General features: G+C 43.0%; 1 protein-coding gene across 11 annotated transcripts in view; it reads left to right on the top strand.

Moving 5' to 3' along the window:
• The window catches only part of LIMCH1 (LIM and calponin homology domains 1), a 282,053-nt gene that overhangs the window by 87,822 nt on the left and 173,188 nt on the right, over window positions 1-21,043 (top strand). For 10 of the 11 annotated variants that reach the window (XM_075930515.1, XM_075930516.1, XM_075930519.1 and 7 more), the window contains exon 2: window positions 11,840-11,910. The exons of the other annotated variant lie outside the window; for it this stretch is intronic. In XM_075930515.1, coding sequence (XP_075786630.1) covers window positions 11,840-11,910 — 71 coding nt within the window. The remainder of the gene's footprint in view (window positions 1-11,839; window positions 11,911-21,043) is intronic. 11 annotated transcript variants of the gene reach the window in all.

The raw sequence follows: 21,043 nt of genomic DNA, 5'->3' as shown, positions 1-21,043 counted from the left end.
CCTCCCAGGAACTGGGCCAACAGACTTTGCTGGCTGTGCTCCAGGGGAGGAGGAAACCTTCTCCCCAGGAGCAGGACTGGTGAAAGCCTCCTCCCTTGGAGTGGAGCTGGTAAGGGCTGCTTCATTGTCCAGCACGTTCAGTTAACCAGCAACCACTGTTCCCCGAGTGCTGGATAACAAAGCTTTCATGGTATTAAAAAATATAGTCTGTTGAGTGTTAAATGTATCTTCTGTGTAACAGATTTTACACCATTCAGTAAAACCTGTAGGATGCACAATTTAGGTAAAATGTGTTTTGATGGAAACTTATTTTCTCCATTCTCTGATTTTTTTTTTTTGTAACTTTTAATTGTGCTGCCTTTTTTGCCTATAAGATTGACAGCATGGTAGCACCTGACAGTACATATAATATCCATTATTGTGCCCCATTGCTAAAGGAACTTCATCTACTCTATGAAGGCCTTTTGAAAGTTATTAACTCACAGGTGAAGAAGGCTTATATGACAAATGTCACTGAAAAAAAGTATATAGTTTTGCCAGATTGTGAATCCGGACAAAGTGAACATAAATCAACAGAATTTCTATTTTTTTTTAAACTAGTTGCATATTGAGACAACTTGGATGGTGTATTATATTAGACATGTGAAGATCTTGTCCTGTGTCTGCAGCATTAAGTAATAAACATTGCCAGAGACTATACATCAATAGGTGTAGGGTATGGTCTGATAGTAGAAATTACTAAAGATTTCTAAGTATTTCTTTGCTTCATGGGACACAAGCAGCATAAACATTTTACCTTACTTGTTTTTGTGTTGATCCATCTATATGAAGAATTATATGTACAGGAAGTGGGGCAGCCAAACCTTTGCTATATGTTATTACATTCCAGAATGTAGAGCGGATGTAGTCTAATGAAAACCATCCAGAACAAGTCAGACACACCTGAATGAGAAGAACTGAGCTGTTTTCATTTGAGTCGATTTGCGAGCACTTCATTGTTCTCTCCTTGTACGTTTGTGTTTTATCTCTTGAGAAATTTTCTGCTGAATGTAAATAAAATTAAAGCCAATAATGTGAAGGCATTGCATGACGCTTGCTGTTTCTTCCAGTTATTTTATTTTTATTTTTTGATTTATTCCTGGTTTTCCTAGCTCAACTCTGCCTGAATAATCTGCCCATCTATTTTTATAAAGCACATGTGTAAGATTCCAAATTAAGACAAAAAGGGCAGGAAAAAAATAACTCTGGTAAATGAAGAGACTTTTTCCTTTTTGCAAACACAGGGCACTAACTAAAACCCAGCAAAGGATAAACTGCTTTTTTAAATTTGTTTTAGGTAGGTTTTAGCCTCATTCTGACCTTTGCAGAAAAATATTAACTGCAGTGATTTTAAAATTAATGATTGGAGGAGTAAACTGTCCAGTATTCGTCTCAGTAGATAAAATTATTACATGAGTTACTTGGTAAAGTAATAGCATGGTATCTGTTGTCTGCCAAGGAAGCTACATCATAAAAGGAGCTTGAGGCAAATAAGAGATAATAATCTCAGTTTCATTATTCCTTTTAGAAAAAGGGGAGAGTGTGTGAAAATTGGGAAAGAGCAGGTAGACTCCTTGCACTCTCATTTTTTTAATTACTAGGATGTAACAGGCATCACTTAGCACTGCAGTGCCTCCTGCTCACTGTCCTGAGAATCAACTTCCTCCCTTGCCTTTACCACTGTCTGAACTCTGGAACCCATATCTCACCCACCCCCCCTTTAACCACGGGATCCTCTTCTGAGTACAGCCTTCCTGCCATGCCCTACTTGGTCCTCTCCCCCATTCTGGGGAATTCATAGTCCTCAGCCCTTCCACCTTTTCTCAATGGCAAACTGCAGCCTCAGGTATAGCCATTTCCCCCAGTGGCAAGCGGCAATCCATACCAGCCACTCCCTTCAGTGGCAAATGGAGGGCTTGGAGGGTGGAGACCCAGGACTGCCCAACACTAAAGTGTATATATAGTATATACTATATAGTGCCCACCATTGGATCTTCTCTGCCCCGTATCAGGGTTTTAGCCCCTCAGCTAGTGAGATTAGAGTTCCCTCTTGCTCCCCTGTCCCTGCCAGCACTGCTCTATCTTAGGCACTTCTCCCAGCAGCCAGTTCTTCTTCCTTGCACTCCAGGGAGAGACTGTCTTCTGCTCTGCTGAGCAGTGCTTTATATTTGGCCCACACTGGCCCTGATTGGCTGCTTCAGCAAGCCTTTTCCCTATTGGTGGACTTAATAAGTCCTTTCCTGTTTAGTGGCTTCTGCATAGCCTTCTTGGTGCTGCTTTTAATCCCCTTCTCTCTGTTGGGCAGTTCCCCCTCCACAGGGGAAAACAGCAAGAAGGAAAGGAAGAGAAAATGGGACTCTGGTATGTTCAATTAATTTTGAAAGTAGGATGAGACTTGCACAATTGTAAAGTGAAAGATTAATTTATTTTAAATGCTTGTACATGTTTTCTTCACAGGTTTACCTTGTCAAGTCTTAATGCCTGTCTCTTTAAATTGTCAGGTTCCATATTAGTTTCATAATAGGCACAATGCCATCAAGTTGTTCCAAGGTCATACAACATTGGCTCACTTGATAACTTGAATTTTGCTTGCATAGATTTCAGTCATAGAGCTTGAAGAGATCTCAGAAGGTCATAGAATCATGGAGCTTGAAGAGACCTCAGAAGGTCATAGAATCATAGAGCTTGAAGAGACCTCAGAAGGTCGTCAAGTCCAGCCCCCCGCTCTAGGCAGGACCAATCCCATCTAAATCAACCCAGCCAGGGCTTTGTCAAGCCGAGACTTAAACACCTCTAGGGATGGAGACTCCATTGCCTCCCTCAGTAACCCATTCCAGTGCTTCACTACCCTCCTAGTGAAATAGCTTTTCCTAATATCCAACCTGGACCTCTCCCACCACAACTTGAGACCATTGTTCCTTGTTCTGCCATCTGTCATTACTGAGAACAGCCTTTCTCCATCCTCTGTGGAAGTTGAAGGCTGCTGTCAGATCCCCCCTCACTCTTCGCTTCTGCAGAGTAAACAGACCCAACTCCCTCAGCCTCTCCTCATAGGTCATATGCTCTAACCCCCTAATCATTTTGGTTGCCCTCTGCTGAACCCTCTCGAATGTGTCCACATCCTTTTTGTAGTGGGGGGGCCCACAACTGGACTCAATACTCCAGATGTATCCTCACCAGAGCCGAATAAAGGGGAATAATGACATCTGTGGATCTGCTGGCAATGCTTCTCTTAATGCAATCTAATATTCCATTAGCCTTCTTGGCTACAAGGGCACACTGTTGACTCATATCCAGCTTCTCATCCACTGTAACCTCCAGGTCCTTGTCTGCAGAACTACTGCTTAGCTGGTTGGTTCCCAGCCTGTAACAATGCTTGGGATTCTTCCATCCCAAGTGCAGGACTCTGCACTTGTCCTTGTTGAACCTCATCAGATTTCTTGTGACCCAATCCTCCAATTTGTCATTCATGTTTATATTGTCCTTATAGAGCTTGAACTAGTTAGCTTAAAATCTTTCTGTACATAATTAATATTTAGAACCTTTCAAAATTAATACCTTCCAATATCTCTAGCTTAAAATGTGGACTAGCAATTTTATTACTGTATATAGTTTGTATTGTAAACCCACTTAAAGCACCTGTCCCTTTATGTGACAATCCTAGCAGAAAAGATGACAAATCTAAAAAGACAATGGAGATAAAGGATGGGAGAAATGAAAAATTGTCCCTGTTGTATGGACAGAGATTAAGCAACTTGCCCTGAATCTCTCTTGAGTCTGTGACATCCAAGAATTGACCCAGGTCTCCCTGAGTCCCAGCACAGTGCAATGAGACCTTTTTTCTTCTCAACACTGATGGCATATGAAGGCTGTTTATTGGCTGATGCGCTTCCTCTGAACAGTCAGTGCACCAGAACCAGTCCCTGAGATCTCCCTAACAGTTTAGGAAGTCAGGAAGCTAGTTCCTGATAACAAAAGGTTGAGACATACTGCCCTAGAGTGGCATTTAATAGCTAATTTGACCCTAATAAAATTTGCTTTTGTTATTTTTAGCTATTCAAAATTATTGCTTTATCTACAAATACAAAACTGATTCTAGATGTGTGGCTGTGGTACCCAGTGGAAGAGGTTCCCCAAAAACTGAAAAACACAAGTGCATGTATTGATTGTCTTAATTTGTCACATACCATTTGGAACATGGCTAAAGGGAACTGTAGATTGGGAACTTATTGATCTAGAGGGGTGCAGTTCCGTAAACCACTATTCACATGAAGAGTCCTTTAGGAATTTGGCAAGTACAGGCTACTTGTTTAAGTACTGAGAGACAAGATGGGTAAGGAATAGCTTTTATTGGACCAAAACGTCCTATTTAGGGGGCATTTCAGCTAGAACAACACTGCAAACATCCTAAAAACATTTAATGTTAACATTTCTGCTATTTTAGAGAAGGTTTTGTATATTAGTTTAATATCTGTAGTAGGGAGAAGAAACTGCACCTCTCAATGAAATAATTTATCTAGACACATCTTGATGTTTATTCTGTTAAAACTTCAAAAACCTTCGTGGTGCACAATTTCACTGTTTCATAGACACAGAGAAAATGAATGGTGTGCCAGATGCAGACCCCCTATATCTTTTTGAAAGTCATATGTTTGCTGCCAGGCTTCACAAATTGTTGCCGTTACTACATAATTAGTAATAAATAGCTCTCCCTGCTGCCTGCTTGTCTGCTTCTGTAATTGTTTTTTCCCCCTCACTGCTTTCTGAGAGATCAGGCATGCCCATCAAAAAGTAAGCTGGATACTTTCTAAGCTTTGGCATTGATGAATCAAATATCAATCTTGCTGGCTGGGATAAACTTCACCTGGGCAGAGCAATTTGTCATGGTTCTTTTTCCTGCCCTTAAGCTGTTTTGACACCAGAGGCTTGTTAGCTCAATGCAGTGTATCACATCAAGCATCAGTAATGATTGGGAAATGTGATGAAAACAATGTGAACTGAAGCTTGTTGAAAACAGAATTGTGTAATATGGCATTATTTTAGTGGCTGGGGAATAGCAGTACTTAATGGCATTCATTTAGCACCTTATATTGCTGCAAAAGAATATTAAAAGCAATGAGTTAATCAGCAATTGCATTGTACATCTGCAAATTGTGTGTTACTGTGTAAACGCTTTGATATCATGGTCCAGACAGCTATTACAGTGTGGTTTAGGTTTCTCTTGCTGATTTAAAAATTAAGATTTTTCTTCCCCTTCAGTCTTCAGCTCCTTTGGACCTGTCTAGTGTTAATGAACTGACAAACAAATCCAGCCCTGAAATAATTACCTTGGTTGAAATTGGATATGGGCCTTTACATAGTCATCTGGATTATATTTCCCTCTCAAACAATTCCTCATGTGGCGACACATCATATTACACTTAGCTTCTGTTTTCTATTTTAATTACAATACCACACAAAAAGGAGTGTCTTCCCATTTCACTGAATTTTATAGATATCATCAATGGTTTGGCAAATGATCCATCCATCACAGAGAATACCCCATATATGCTTGCTTTAAGAAATGCAGCAGATCTCCAAGATAAAAAAAATACATAAATATTTGCTTTAGTTAAAATTACATTTCTAGAGGTGCAAATTATTTTTGGATCAACTCAAAAGGGGGCTTAGTTGGTGCTTCATTGAGGTAAGAAATGGTCTAAAATTCCATATAGTTTAACCCCTTTTTTCCACTTATGATATCTCTATACATATTCCTCTTCATTTCTGTAGCATAGGAAGGAAGCCTGGATCACACAGGAACTGTGTGTGGGTGGTTTTGTACTGGATTAATAATGAACATGATTTATCTGTGTGCGGAGGCAGAAGTTATTGAAACCTGTGTTTAGCTATTTTCCAATGTTCTGTACCTTTGACTGGTTGGCAGCTTTTCCCTTCTGCACAGAAACCCATAAAATAGGAATAGTAAGCTGTGAGATCAGCCGTGGTGTTCTTATCTTTAGAAAATCAGAGCCTTGAAAATTGCATGTAGATTCAAGTAAGATGAAAAAGGCTTTTTCTGTATCTAAGTTATTCGTAGAACGAGCGCAGTGGAATTAATATAATGTAACAGTTGTGATTGCCTTTTTTTTTCTAGCGGAGTTACCATAGTGTGGTGGTTTTAATGTTTTCAAACATTAATGGCAAAAAATTGTTCATGACAAACCCTGTACTCCCAAATGTTACAGATTAGAACCTGTTTGTGTGACATTTTCTAAAACAGGGGTTTCCAAACTTTTTGACACAGGGACCAGTAAATCCATTAACGAGCCTTTGGAGGACCAGTAACATTCATTTGCATATTTGCATATTCATTAAGCAAATGATGAATATTCAAATAAGTTGTTTCTGGTCCTCCCAAAGCCCCCAGTGCCAGCGTTAGCAAAGCTTTTGATACAGTCACCTACAATATTCTTGCCAGCAAGTTAAGGGAATGTGGATTGGATAAATGGACTATAAGATGGATAGAAAGCTGGCTAGATCAGGGTTTCCCAAACTTTTTACTTCAGTTGGAACTCGGTTTTTTTAGTACTGTTTTTTGCAGCCCAAAAAGTATAAACACATATTAAAAAAAGAATGAAAAATGAATGAATTTTCAGTTTTCACCCGGCTGCATCCTCCACCCAGCCTGGGCCAGAGCTTGGGGGCACCCGGCGCTGCATGGGCACTCCAGGAGGTGGGAGCAGGAGTAGACTGGAGGTAGGGTAGCTGTCTAGGAGGGAGGGTGCAAGGAAGGGTAGGGTTGCTAGGTGTCCGGTTTTGTACTGGACAATCTGGTATTTAAGGGTTTTGTGTGAGAAACAAATTGAGAAATTACCAGACATATAAAATGTCAGGTATTTTCTAATTAGGTAAGTTTTATTATAATTAGGTGTATCAGTCCTTAGCTGTGAACTGACTGAGTGTGTCTACCTGCCAGGCAGTTCGCAACTACTTGAGGGAGGGTATGTGGTGGGGGAGGAAGGGGGGCAAAATGGAATCCCCAGGCAGACTCACTCCTCTGCCAGGGTCTGTAGGGTCTGCATGTGCCCAGGTCAGTCCCGCTCTCCCCCCCTTCTCCTCCCGATCTCCCACTCAAGCCCTGCTTCCGGCAGCCAGTTCCCCCCGCCTCCCACCAATCTCCCCCGCTCAGCCCTGCTCCCCCAACAACCCCCCCCAACCAGGCCAGCTGCCCCCGTCCAGCCCTGCTTCCTGCAGCTGGTTCTCCCGTCCTCTTCCTCCAGTTCTCCCCTGGCCAGCTTCCCTGCCCCCCGTCCAGCCCTGGTTCCGCCGCCTGCCCGCCTGACCCCCCCATCTCCGCAGGACAGCCCTGCTACCCCCAACCTTGCTTCTGCCTCCTGCCCGTCCACCCCCCCCATCTCCGCAGGACAGTCCCACTGCCCCCAACCCTGCTTCCGCCGCCTGCTCACTCCCCCCCCATCTCTGCGGGACAGCCCCATTGCCACCCACCCTGCTTCTGCCGCCCACCCGCCTGGATCTCTGCGGGACAGCGCCGCTGCCTCCAACCCTGCTTCCACCGCCCACCCACCTGGATCTCCACAGGACAGCCCTGCTACCCCTAACCCTGCTTCCACCGGCCGCCCACCCGCCTGTCCTGATCTTCGCGAGACAGACCCGCTGCCTCCAACCCTTCTTCCCGGCGGCCGGTTCTCCCTCCCCCCCCCCCCCACTGCCACCTCCTCCCAGCCCACCCTGCTCTGCTCCCCTACCAGCAGCCGCGCTGAGGCCAGGTATTTTTTTCCCTCAGCCCAATATCGGGCCGCGGCCCATAGTTTGGGAAACGCTGTTCTAAAGCATCTGCCCTTGTGGTTTGAGTCCTATCACAGCACTGCATGGGGCTAGCCTGAGGATTTGAGGGAAGGTAGCTGAGTGAAATTCTTTGGGATGTATCCCAGACTCAACAGACTGACTTGACATGGAAAAAGGGGCAGGTTCATGGATGAGAGAGAATGGGTCATAAGCTTACCAGGAAGCTTCCTCTTCCAGTAATGGCCTTACGGGTCCTCCATTTCAGGTGCACATGCGCCTGCTGAGCCCTTGATTTGGAGATTTTCAGTTAGCAGCGTCTATTTACTCTAAAGCCTTGGTATCTAACATACGGAAACACAGGATAAAGGGGTATGCTGGTGTGACGTATTCAGTACAATCCAGATCGGTGGGGAATTGTCATCCTTGTCCTATAAGATGGGGTGCCTTGCAATGCCTTACTTTTGTGGCCTCCAACGTCGACTGCTCCCAACCATCAACCACATCTCGGAGCAACTTCAGCCTGTCAGTCACACTGGCTCTCATCAGCCTGGATTATGCTTCAGGGTGACCTTAGAAGGCCATCATTGTCACTCTGAAGCAAATGTTCCTCCAGAAATGTATATTTTGTGCTGGCCAGTCCTCTCCCTAGTTTTCAAATAACACCTTTTGTACAGAGCTGTATTCTATCATAGCAAACAATCTGCCTTCTTAATCACCTCAATCTGAGATGTAGCCTTGGTATGTCTGCCTTGAGCATGCTTTGGATTTTCTAATACCACTGAAGTAGGTAACATAGCTTTTATAGCTTCAGAGGGGTATCCAAGTTAGTCTGTAACTGGAAAAGCTTAAAAACCAAGTAGTCTTGCAGCACTTTAGAGATGAACAAAACATTTTTTATAGTAAGATGGTAGAATAGTTATAGTTACAGAAGTAGTGAGAAGTTTGTTTTATTCCCCTTTTCTTCAGGGATATCATTTGAGTGAGAGAGAGGGGGGGACTCTGGTCCCCTCCTGAATTTCATACCTGAGGTTTACTTAATGGAGCTCTTCACTGCAGTATGGTTTCCCTGTGCTAGATGATGAATTCGGAAACTGGGGGAAGAACAATTTTTGTGGTAGGGAATTTGTTTACAAAGGGAGGCAGTACAATTAAGATAACAAATGGCTTGTAATTGGGATTGGTCCTGCTTTGGGCAGGGGGCTGGACTTGATGGCCTTCTAAGGTCTCTTCCAGCTCTGTGATTCTATGATTTCTAGAGTAAACTAAGGATATTTAGCTTATCATGAAAGCAATGCCAGGCACTCCAGTTAAAAGATCGGAAATGTAGGGTAGAAATAAATGGTGACATTGGAGTGAGATAAATAGTGATGTCCCCCGGGGGTCAGTACTGGGATCAGTGCGGTCCAACATATTCATAAATGATCTGGAAAAAGAGGTAAACAATGAGATGGCAAAATTTGCATATGATACAAAATTACTCAAGATAGTGAAGTCCAAAGTAGGCGAATGTCTCTATCAGAGAGAAGCAGCAAGAGGTGGGGAAGAGCTGGAGTGGGCGCTGGGGGGAACCTGTAAAGTTGGTTTCCCCCAGCTCCGTCTCTACAGAGGGCAGGGGGGACAGAGGCACAGGGTGAAACAGCACGAGCAGGGACTGCTTCAGTCCCCACTGTAGCCGCTTCTGCTTTTGAAACGTTTCAAAAGCAGAAGTGAGGCAGGCAGCACAGGGAGAGCACAAACTCACAGAATCTCCACTCACCCCATGCTCTTTGTGGCACCTGCCCCCCCTTGCTTCCTATCAGAGGAAGCAAGAGGGGGGGACAGGAACTGATGTTGGGGGGGAGCCAGCTTAAAAGCCAGTTCCCCCCAAACCATTTCCGGGGTGCTGCCTGCCCCCCCTGCTGCGTCTGTCTGAGGCAGCATGGGTGGCCACGAGGAGGGGGGGGGGGGCAGGAGACACTGCTACAAAGCAGCACCTGTCCACAGGGGTCCCAACCAGGATCTGGGTCTCTTTTTTTTTCCCCAGAAAAAAAGCATATTGCTTTTATATAAATTGATGGTACGCTCACATATTTTTTTCCGTCTCCACCCTGTGGACTGGGGCTGCTGCCATCAAGCAACCCCTGTTTGCGGCAGCCAGAACTGGCTACAAATAGAACTTGTAAACTGGGTGACTGGGCAACATAATAGCAGATGAAATTCAATGTTAATAAATGCAAAGTAATGCACATTGCAAAATATAACCCCAGCTATACGTACAAAATGATGAAGTCTAAATTATCTGAACCCGTCAATAAAGAGATGTTAGAATCATGGATAGTTCTCTGAAAACATCTGCTCCATGTACAGTGGCAATCAAAAAAGCTAACAGGATATTCAGACTCACCAGGAAAAGGGATATATAATAAGACAGAAAATAGCATATTGCTTTTATATAAATTGATGGTACGCTCACATATTTAATATTCTGTGCAGAGTTGGTTACCCCATCTCAAAAATATATATTTCATTTGAAAAAGGTGCAGAAAAGGGCAACAGAAATTATTAGGAGTATTGAACACCTTCTGTAGGAGGAGAGATTAAAAAGTCTGTGACTTTTTTCAATTTTAAAAAAGATGACGGGGAATGGAGGAGGATAGGATAGAGGTCTATCAAATCCTGAATGGTGTGGAAAATGGAATAAGGAAACTTTATTTATTCCTTTCTAACAGAAGACCTAGGAGTCTCTCACATGAGTGACCTGATAGCAGGTGTGAAAAATCAGGAGGGAGGTGATGGTGGTGGGAATAGCAGCATATATAAGACAAGGCCTCAAATATCAGGGCTGTCCCTACAAAATCAGGATATCTGGTCATCCTAGACATGTGTTGTTCCTAAATCTCTGGTCCTTTCCTCATCTGCTGTTTGTTCTTTTACCTTTATTGTATCATTTTCATTGATTCAGCTGTGCATTTGAGTTGTACAAGCAAACTATCACAAAAACCAATTTTGTCTGGTGTTACAACTTTGAAATGATCCTTAGTGACAGTGACCCGGCTGGTAGTGCTTTCGAGAGTATTTCTTCGTTGAAATGCATAGTTTCTGTTTCAGTCTCTACCAAATGAACCACACATATATCCCGACCTCTCTAATGCATTATCTGGCAATGTTTGCATGGTTTGTAGGCTATTTGTGCAGATTGTTCTCAGAGGACAAGGAGTGACAAGGACCTGTAGAGGTCTTTCCTACCACGTAGCATTGTTTTAAACATCTGGAGTATTGTGCGAGAGGTTGTACATGAGGATATCTAAAAGACCAGTCTCTGGATTTAGCATTCTTCAAAAATACTAAGGATCAGATACTTCCCATCACTGGCTGACATAAAAGTCGCATTTGACTTCATGGTGTGAAGTATGACTAAAGTTATTGCAATCTGTCTCTAAATAATGTATTTTTTTTCTGATTTTGTGTTCTTCAACTTATTATAAACAACCTTGCTAATTATCCATGCACAACAAAGTTATGGCAGGGTCTTGCAACCCCAACTCATTTAAGTAGCTCTGATAACTTAGTGCCCCTGTGAAATAGCTCACGTAAGAGCTGCAGGATCAGGTCCATGAACAGCACCTAAAGTAAGTGTATTGGTTATGCAAAAAAAAAAAAAAAAAAAAAAGCATATACTCTGCTTTGTGCAAACACACTAGTTGCCTTGCTTTAAAAATGCCTATACTAACAATTATTCTGAGAGTTACAGTGACGTTTACATTAAATCATTCTTGAATTTTAAACTGGAGGATTAGCAGAGAGGGCTTTGTATTACATGTTAAATAGTTCAGTGAAAGAGGAGTCTTTTTAGATGAAGGAAACATCTTGGAATTGATCTGCAATGCCTAAAGAGTTGTCATGTTACTTTTGCTATAAAGTTTTTAAATAACAAAATTATGAAGCTTCCTTTTAAATGTATACCTGTTAATGGGACTCTCTTTCTTTCTTTCTCTCCTACTCTTTCCCCCTTCCTCTCCCCCCCCCCTCCCAGCAAGTTACAGGCAGAAGTTTTGGTGACAGAGATTTTCGGTCTGGATTAGAAAATGGTATTCTGCTTTGTGAGTAAGTAACACTTTTAGTTTGAGCTTAATATATGCGTCTTTGACTAAAGATGAATTCTGTTTACTTTAGCTGGTACAGTGCAATGGTTGGTTTCCTCTTAATTTGACTTTGGTACACTAAACAATTCATCTCACAGTTGTTCCAATGCCAGTGCTTTTGTTATGGTGAGGATTGATATAGGGTATATTAAAGCAAGTTTTAAAAAAGGCTTCCCTCTCTCCCCTGTATATAAAGTAAAAGTGACATTGGCAGTTTGGATTTCTTCTGTTTAAAGTGGGTAACTGCAGTTTGGAAGCTGTGCCAGCCTACAAACATCTCTGTTGCAATGAATGTTTTTGGATCAATTCCAGGTTACACTATTGGCAAGACTTGCTCACCTTGGTAAGCTTATTTGTTCTTACTTCATTTGAGGTCCAGGATGTACTCTGGACCTTTTATTTTTAAAGATATGCTCGAGAAACACACTTCTGAATTCTTCATAATACAACCAGTTCATAGATTTAAACAAAAGTCACCAAACATTAGACGCCCATGTTGATGCTCACACTGATGTTGAGGGGTGGGCATGGCATGGAAACAGAGGGTTGGATTTAATGTTTGATCTGGCCAGAGACTTCAACAAAACCTAATGGAGTTAAGTGCCCAGTTCACTGGCTTTCCATGTGATTTAAGTTCTTAACTCCCACAGGTGCCTTTGAAAATATCACACCTCAGCGAGGAGTTTGAGAAAAGCTACTGTAGCTGTCCAGTCTGTAAAGGCCGAATTTGCTCCTTCATATGTGTAGGACTGTTTAATCCAATGGGAACTAAAAGATACAGAATTAAATTCAAATTGAATCTTTCAAATTAGGGTATGTCTACACTGCATGGCTACCCCGCATCTCCATAAGCGGCTTGTTGTTTGAAATATTTTTCGACATAATGGGTGCGCTATTTTGCACAAGGGTTAAGAGATGGCTCAAGAGAGCTTATTTTGAAATTTGGTGCATCTACACAGAGCTAAATCACAGATTCTAGATAAGATATACAATTTGCACAGCACAAATTGTGTATCTCATTTTGAGTTTAGGGTTCTAAACCCTTAGATGTCTTGAAACATTAAACTTGAGCAGTACATTTCTTGTATTTGCTACCATTCTTTCTGGTACCAATCTTACTTGGATTCTGTTTTTAATGCAGTATAGTTGAGTTAATGCCATTTACTTAAGCAGTATCTGGCTTTGGAAAGCTGAAACTAATATGTACAACCATTGTATATCTCACTACTGCAATTGAACTTTAACTGTGAAAAGTTAAAGTGTGCGCAGAGCAAAGATGAGCTCATTTACTTACCTTTCCCTCCCCTCAAGCCACATCTTTGGAAAAATGAATATAAATATAGCCAATACATATGATATTCAATCTGCAGAGGTCTGTAATGCACCAGAATGTATGTAAAAGGTTGGTCTTGGACAGTCTCTTCCTCCTAAGTGCAAAATACGTCAGTTGCGAGTATTGTGTATTAAATCGAATTAATATCATTCTTGCTTATCAAGGTTGACTTTTATGTAGGTAGAAGAGTAAGAGGATGTGTGCTTCAGGATTAGAACTTAATCTGATCTGCAAATAAACAAAGGTAGTTGGGTTAAAGTGATGTAAATCTTTCACATTCAAAGTTTAGGTAAGAAATGTTTTGCTTTATTGCCTTAATTTTAATGCATAAGAATTTCTCTCTTAGGAGACCATAGTGGCCAGTCATTATAATAGTAGATGATGAGATTGGAGTTGTTGAGTCTTCTACCTACTTGCTGTATGATCTTACGAAAAATAACTTTTCTTATGTATGTCCGTTTACAAGACTGTACAAGGCATATAATACTTGCCACCACATGGTGTATTCTATATGGAGACGATCCAGAGTACCCAGCGTCATAGAAATTTCCCTCTAATTTTTTGCATCCCTGGGTGGAATACATTTTGTTTTGTGCACCAATGTGGCAGGAGTCACTCCAAGTGGTTTTGGGTGTGGGAAGGGGCTCAGATATGGGGCGGAGGGTGAGGGCTCTGGCTGAGGGTGTGGGTTTTAGGGTTGGACTGGGGTTGAGGGGCTCAGGACTTGGACAGAGGGTTGGGGTGCCAGGGTTTTGGCTGGAGTGCAGGCTTTGGGGTGAGGTTGAGGATGAAGTGTTTGGAGTGAAGGAAGGGGGCTCCAGATTTGGGAGGAGGCTCAGAGATGGAGGTTTGGGATTTGGGGTGAGGCCATGGATGAGGGGTTTGGGATGCAGGAGGTGGCTCTGGGTTGGGATGGGCTCAGGGTTGGGCAGGGGCTTGGGGCTCAGCTTTACTTGGGCATTTACCTGGGTAATGGCACTAAGACAAGCCTGATGCCTTCCTATCCTGGAGCACTGTGCTTCCATCTCATTTGTGGTAACTTCCAGTTTGTATACCCGTGTCTATCAGCCTACTGTATTCAAAAAGCCCATGTTACTTTTATTGAAAACTAAAGTGAAATACTCATGGGCTACGTCTAGACTGGCCCCTAATTCCGGAAAAGTCATGCAAAGCAGGTAAGTCAGAATAGGGAAATCCGCGGGGATTTAAATATCCCCCGCGGGATTTAAATAAACATGTCCGCCGCTTTTTTTCCGGCTTGGGGAAAAGCCGGAAAAAAGCGTCTAGACTGGCGCGATCCTCCGGAATAAAGCCCTTTTCCGGAGGATCTCTTATTCCTACTTGAAAGGGCTTTATTCCGGAGGATCGCGCCAGTCTAGACGCTTTTTTCCAGCTTTTCCCCAAGCCGGAAAAAAAGTGGCGGACATGTTTATTTAAATCCCGCGGGGGATATTTAAATCCCCCGTGGATTTCCCTATTCTGACTTACCTGCGTTGCATGACTTTTCCGGAATTAGGGGCCAGTCTAGACGTAGCCATGTAGTTTTTTGGGATGGTGTTATGGATTATTTTTAATCTTCTTCCTAACTACACTGCCTAGCGGCTCAATTTCATCCACCCTTATTCTCTTTTTTATATAAATAACAAACTTCTTTATTTTAATTTGCTTGACAAGAGTGAAGTCAACTTGATTTATAGCCATGCATCCTTTATTCCCACATTTTCAAACCTCCATGATGTAGCTTTCTTGGTGATAACCCCTTTTTCCATATCCTGTAGGCTTTCTGTTTACTCCTAATAATAATACCTCTCTCTTCATACAAGTCTGACCCACTGAAGCAGGTCTGGAACACTTTCCCAATAGAAAATCTATTATAGTCCTTTTCTAAAGTAGTAGTCTTGGACAGTACAGTGTGGTGGGTTTTTTTCTATTGGCACATTCTTTCCAGTAACTTTGTAACCAGACCGGCATAGCGTTATTCCTAGGTCACTCACAAATGTCAAGCATTCTAAAAGTCTACAGCCTTCCATGGGTTACCTAAAATCTTATAGGTCTCAACCTGTAAGCTTTTCATTGCAGCAGGACTTCACTTAAGTACCTAATACACAAATGCTTATCACTCTTATACTTTTATAAGACTACAATTTACATGTATTTAGCATGCTTTCATTACATATGAAATAACATAAGTGTTGACCATAAAACTAAAGAACACAGTAAGTGAATGATAAAGCTAATTGGCTATATTCTGAAAATCAGATTCTGATAAACTGTTCCATTCATAGTATTTATTAAGTACAGAAATCTAAAAATGGATGTGAAATTCAAACTAGACATCATAAAGGGTTATGTGTTTCTCTTTGTGAACCTAGCTGTCACTGGGTGGGAAAACATACCTTAAGATCTAATTCCGTAAACATTTCTCGCATATTATTAGTCCATAAATTCTCATCCCTTTCATGTTTTTTTCTGAAATAAACATTATTAAAAAGCTTGATCTGAGATGTATTGAACAACTTAAGCTCCTGTTGTTTTTGAGAACTGCAGATCCTCTTAGGATCAGGCACAGCACTTGAATAACTCTGATTTTATAAAAGGAAAAACTTAAAAAACAAAGAATAGTCTGGTAGCACTTTATAGACTAACAAAACATGTAGATGGTATCATGAGCTTTCGTGGGCACAGCCCACTTCTTCAGATGTTTTCTATACATATTTTATTACTCAGACTTCAAACCCTGGATTTATATTTAGATGGTGTAAGAATAGTTGAGGACGGGGATGATACTTAAATACCAACTTTGAACCCGAACTAAAATATCATTGTAAAATAAATCTAGTTTGCTTATGAAGTGACAGCAATGTGTCTTGTCACACCATGGTCTGCATCAGCTCGTAGATTGCATGCATTAGTTCACTTGTATGTCTGTTTACTGCTGCTAAAAAAATGTATTGAACTGAAAAACTGATTTCATATACTAAGGCCTTAATTCAATTTGGCGTGTGCTAAAATCTCACAAACTTTAGTGTTAAGCCTGTACTTAAGTGTTTTGCTAAATATCAGCATCAGTATATAGTAACAAAGGGTTGTTTATATTCTGGTGTCATAGGAGTTCTACATCTACAAAAAAAAAAGAATGATTGAAAAAGAAAAGAGAACCTGTTCTCTATAAAACAACAAATAGTCTTGAAGCTCCTTAGTACCAAAATGTAGATGATATCATGAGCTTTCGTGGGCACAACCCACTTCTTCAGATGAAAGAAGTGAGTTGTGCCCACAAAAGCTCCTGATACCATATACAGTACGTTTTGTTAGTCTCTAAGCTCCCTCTGGAACTCCCGTTCTTCCTGTGCCCGTGCTCCATGATGCAGGTCAGGGCTCGCAGGGCCCCCAGCTGCTGCTCTTGGTACCCCTGCCATGTTGCAGTCGTCCTGTGGAACCCCTCGGGTACGGGAGCATGTCCCTGGCAGAGTGGTGCGCCCTGCATGTGCAGCTGGTGCGGCTGTGGAAAAAGAAGAGCAATGGTCATTCTCCCTGAGGACACAGTGGGTGAAGCCCAGCCCCCCTCTGTGAGGTGAGGATGACTGTGCCCTGCACTGTTAGAGCCATTGTGCTTGTACAGAGGCCATGGTCGGAATGTCCAGCTATCCCGGGGAGTAGGAGCTGCCACCAGACCGCACCCATGCCCCTGTGCTGTGTATAGTGTGGGTGAGGTGGGAGGGGGAGATGTTAGAGGGGGCTTGTGAAGGGAGGGCGTCCTGCTGTGTCCTGCCCCGGGGTCAGGAGCATGTCAGGTCTTTTCACCTGAGTGTGTGGCTATCAGGCCACAGCCACTGTGTGGCATGCAGCTGGAGCCACCTGCCCAGGGGTGGCATGGCACATGGTCACACGTGCACAGGTTGCTGTGTGATCCGTGGTAAGCAAGGCCTGCGCGCGCGGTCCCTGGTCTCCCTCCCCACCCCCCTGGGAAGGGGACAGTGATGGCACTTACATAGTGTGGCCTTCCCGGACGACCCTGGTGACTCTGCTGCTGGGACAGCTAGGGGGTCTGGCCGGTGTGGCTCCCTCCGTGTCAGCTCCTCCTCTGTGCCCTGTTCAGGGCCCTCTGGTCCTGGCTCGCTGCCCCCCGTGGTGTCACGGACCGGACCTCCCCCCAGGATGTGGTCCAGTGAATCAAAATAGGGGCAGGTGTCTGCCTCTGTTAAGGAGCTGCCCTGAGTGGCCCTGGCATGTCCCGGCTGCCGCTCTTTAATTTTCAGGCGCACCCGCTCTTGGGTGCGCCTGTGGCTTTTCTGGGCCATAGTTGCAGCTATGTGGCCATAGACGGCCACGTTCCTCCGTCTAGTGCGGAGATCATGGACATTGGGGTCCTGTCCCCAAACCTCAATGATCTCCTCACTAGTCCAGGAGGGAGTGCGGCGTCTACGACCCCTGGGTGGCTCCTGGGTGCTGGAGGACTGGGCGGGGGACGGCTGGCTGGCACCAGCTGCCTGGCTCATGTTAGGGCCACTGAGTCAGGGGCAGAGACTGCTGGCAGGCCTGGATCTGGCATGTGCAGTCTGGGCAGTCTACCCCTTTAAGGGCTCCGGGGCTAGGGAGAGGAGAAGAGTTTTCCTGGATTGGCCCAGAGTGGCCACCAGGGGAAACTGGGAAGGGCTGGAGGCCAGCTAATTTGAATTAAGTGTCTACACAGCACTTATTTAGAATTAGGTATTTCGAATTTGGCGTTACTCCTCGTAGAATGAGATTTACCAAATTCGAGTTAAGCGCTCCACTATTTCGAATTAAATTAGAAATAGTGGTTTGCATGTATAGATGCTATTAAAGTAAATTCGAAATAATGGCTGTTATTTCGAATTAACTTTGCAGTGTAGACATACCCTAAGGTGCTGCAAGACTATTTGTTGTTTAAGTTTCTTCCATTACAGACTAACACAGCAACCCATCAGAAACTCTTCTTTGTACTTCACTTTTGGAAGGTGGCGGTAAATACATGTAGTTTTTAAAAAGGCATTATAAAGGGAGCTTTTTCCTTCATATTAAGGAATAAGTATTCCAGATTTTTCCATTACATTTTTATTGAAAGAATAAAAACAAGGTGTATTTAAAATGTAATAAAGGAAACTTGATACAATTTATCCAGTACATTGAGGGGAAATGTTTTGAACAATCTCTTTTTCATAGATGCACTATTTTCCTCACCCAATGTGAATTAAGAATAGCATATTTACTGTAAAAGGACAGTATCAATTTTTGTTAAAAACAAAAAAAACCACATGCAACAGAAATTAATCATACTCAGAAAAAAATGGTGTGTGGGTATAAAGTTGAATAATATAAGAAAATGATTATAATCAGGAATTAAACTGTTAACTGTGTTTATGGGACTAATCCTCCTATCTAAATAAGAAATCAACTTGGCACATGTTGTTTCTGCAGTTGGTGATGAGCTGCTTATTCTCAGAAAGTGGAGTTGCTTTGGATTTGCATCATGATTAAAGCACACGTGACCAAGCATTGGACTGGCATGAGTTAGGTATTCAGAACAAGTAGGAAAGATGCCAGATGAGTGCAAGTGGAACACTGTGGCATAATAAAATTAGTCTTCTGAGTCAGTGGGAGAGTTTGGTGTGGAGCTGGGTTTGAGTTACTTTACGTATATGTACTGTGTATTTATTGCTTGGATATCACGATTTCATATCTGCAATTTAATTCCAGCTTTGTAAAATCACTGTGCTATTTATGGGGCATGATGGGGAATTACTATTCAAAGTCTGGTCTTTTCTCTCCGATTTTATTTCACTGATCTGCAAATTGTGTAGGACTGATCTAGATTTGACTGAATATTGTGTAGTATTAGTGGAGACTCTTTTATTGCCAAATACATAGGCGGTGAAGAAGTTAGCAAGTGTTCAAGTGTTCGAATTTACTATTGTAGCACCATTATTTTATGGAAGTCTGGAACTGATATTTTGACTTCATATCATCATGGGTCTGAATGTGATCCCATGCTTTAAAGTGTAAAGAGATTGGTGGCCTCCTGCGGGTTTTATGATGTAAATTCTAATGTTAAAAGCATTGTCAGCCTCATGGATTTGGCATGTTGACAACCTGGAAAGAGGCCCCCGACCCCGAGGCTCATTAAGCATTAAGATTTAAGTTCAAGTGAGGACATTTGAAACAACTTTATATCAAGCCAGATTTATCAGTCTTTTCAAGTTTTAGTCTTTTTAAGTTTCTTTATCAAGGACTACCATTATTTAATAGTACGACTTGGGTGGAGGAGTTGTGAGTAAAATAACTAACTATGAAATCTCACTTACATAATGGAGTAGGAGGGGGAATACAGCAATTGAAGAGCATGCTTTATTATAGCCAGAATGCTCTGCCCTTATAATTTGGCAGTAGTCTCGCAGACAGCAGACTGCATGGCACTTGGTTCTTTTCAATTCATTTTAGTGACAGCCACAGCTTGCTCTGTCATACTGATCCATTCATACTAATTTGTCTGTGTGCAATGAAAGATTTAACCTTTCTAAGGAGTATGTTATGGGAATAATTTTTAGCTTCATGCTTTGAATAAGTGTTGTTAGTTAACCAGTGTAAAACTAGACATGAATTGTTTTGCATAGATCTGATGTCATTTACTTTGTACATTGCTTCAGTATTTAGTGTTAGCCTTTGCACAGGTCTTCCATATGGCCGGTTTTCTCTTTTCCTTCTCCCGTAAACCTCACCTGCGTACACATGGTACAGTCTTTCTGAGCTGCTTTGTGAGGCCCTGACCTGTCTATATTTAAGTGTTTTGAGAACTTGTCTGTCTATCCTGAAATTCAAACTACTGGGATATGCATAGTAGTGTGCACCAAACTGTTGCACTTTAACTCCCTGTGCAGGTGCTGTGGGCGCAACCCAAAAAATTCCCAGTTTGCATTAGTGTAGTTCCAATTAGAGGGCTATATTAATGCAAACTAGGAACCTTTTGGTTGGCACTTTCAGCATCCAGCCGGGGGAATTAATGTAACACTTTGTGCACTGCTGTTCACACTCCTGTAGCCCTCTCTACAGGGTAAGCCTCACTTCTGCCATGATACTTTGGACATGTTTACACTGCAAGTGAAGGTGTGTGATTGTAGCAGGGTGAGGCATACTCAGGCTAGCTTTAATCTAGTTGGCAAGGGTAACCGTAGGACGGGTATGACCTCCCTGGTGTGGCACTCTTGGGACCTGAACGGTCCTGGATGAGGGATTTGGCTGGACCACGGGAGGTCATTTCTATCCCCTGCGGCCACCAACTCCATCCCCCCACTATCCCAGCCAAGACCTGGCTGCCAGCCCCCTGGCCCGCGCTCTCCCTGTCGCCGGTCCCTCCATGCTCTGGGCTCCTGGCTGTGTCAGGTAGCCCCATTGTTGGGCCCCTGGTCCTGCCAGGCAGCCTGCTGCCACGTGGTCCTACTGGGGAGGTGTGCCACCAGGCGGCAGTCCTGCTGTTAGGCTCCAGCCCCACTGGGCAGCCCCTCTTTCTCTCTGCCCAGCTGGGCAGTGTTGCTGTCAGGCCCCCAGCTCCACTACTGGGCAGCCTAGCTGCCAGGCTCCTGACTCTGCCAGGCAGCCCCACAATAGTGATGTAATAGTGTAGCTAGTTAAATGAGTAACCGATAAGTAGGTGCTTATTAGTTAATGCTACTGACTACACACAACGCCCCTCCCCCACTCTGCCAGTACATTTTTTGGGGTTTTTTGCATGGGTGCTGCAACCCTA

Source organism: Pelodiscus sinensis, chromosome 5 (assembly GCF_049634645.1).
Source record: "Pelodiscus sinensis isolate JC-2024 chromosome 5, ASM4963464v1, whole genome shotgun sequence".
NCBI classification, from domain to species: Eukaryota; Metazoa; Chordata; order Testudines; family Trionychidae; genus Pelodiscus; species Pelodiscus sinensis.
Note: the sequence above shows the minus strand (reverse complement) of the source record. Positions and strands in the feature narration are given on the sequence as shown.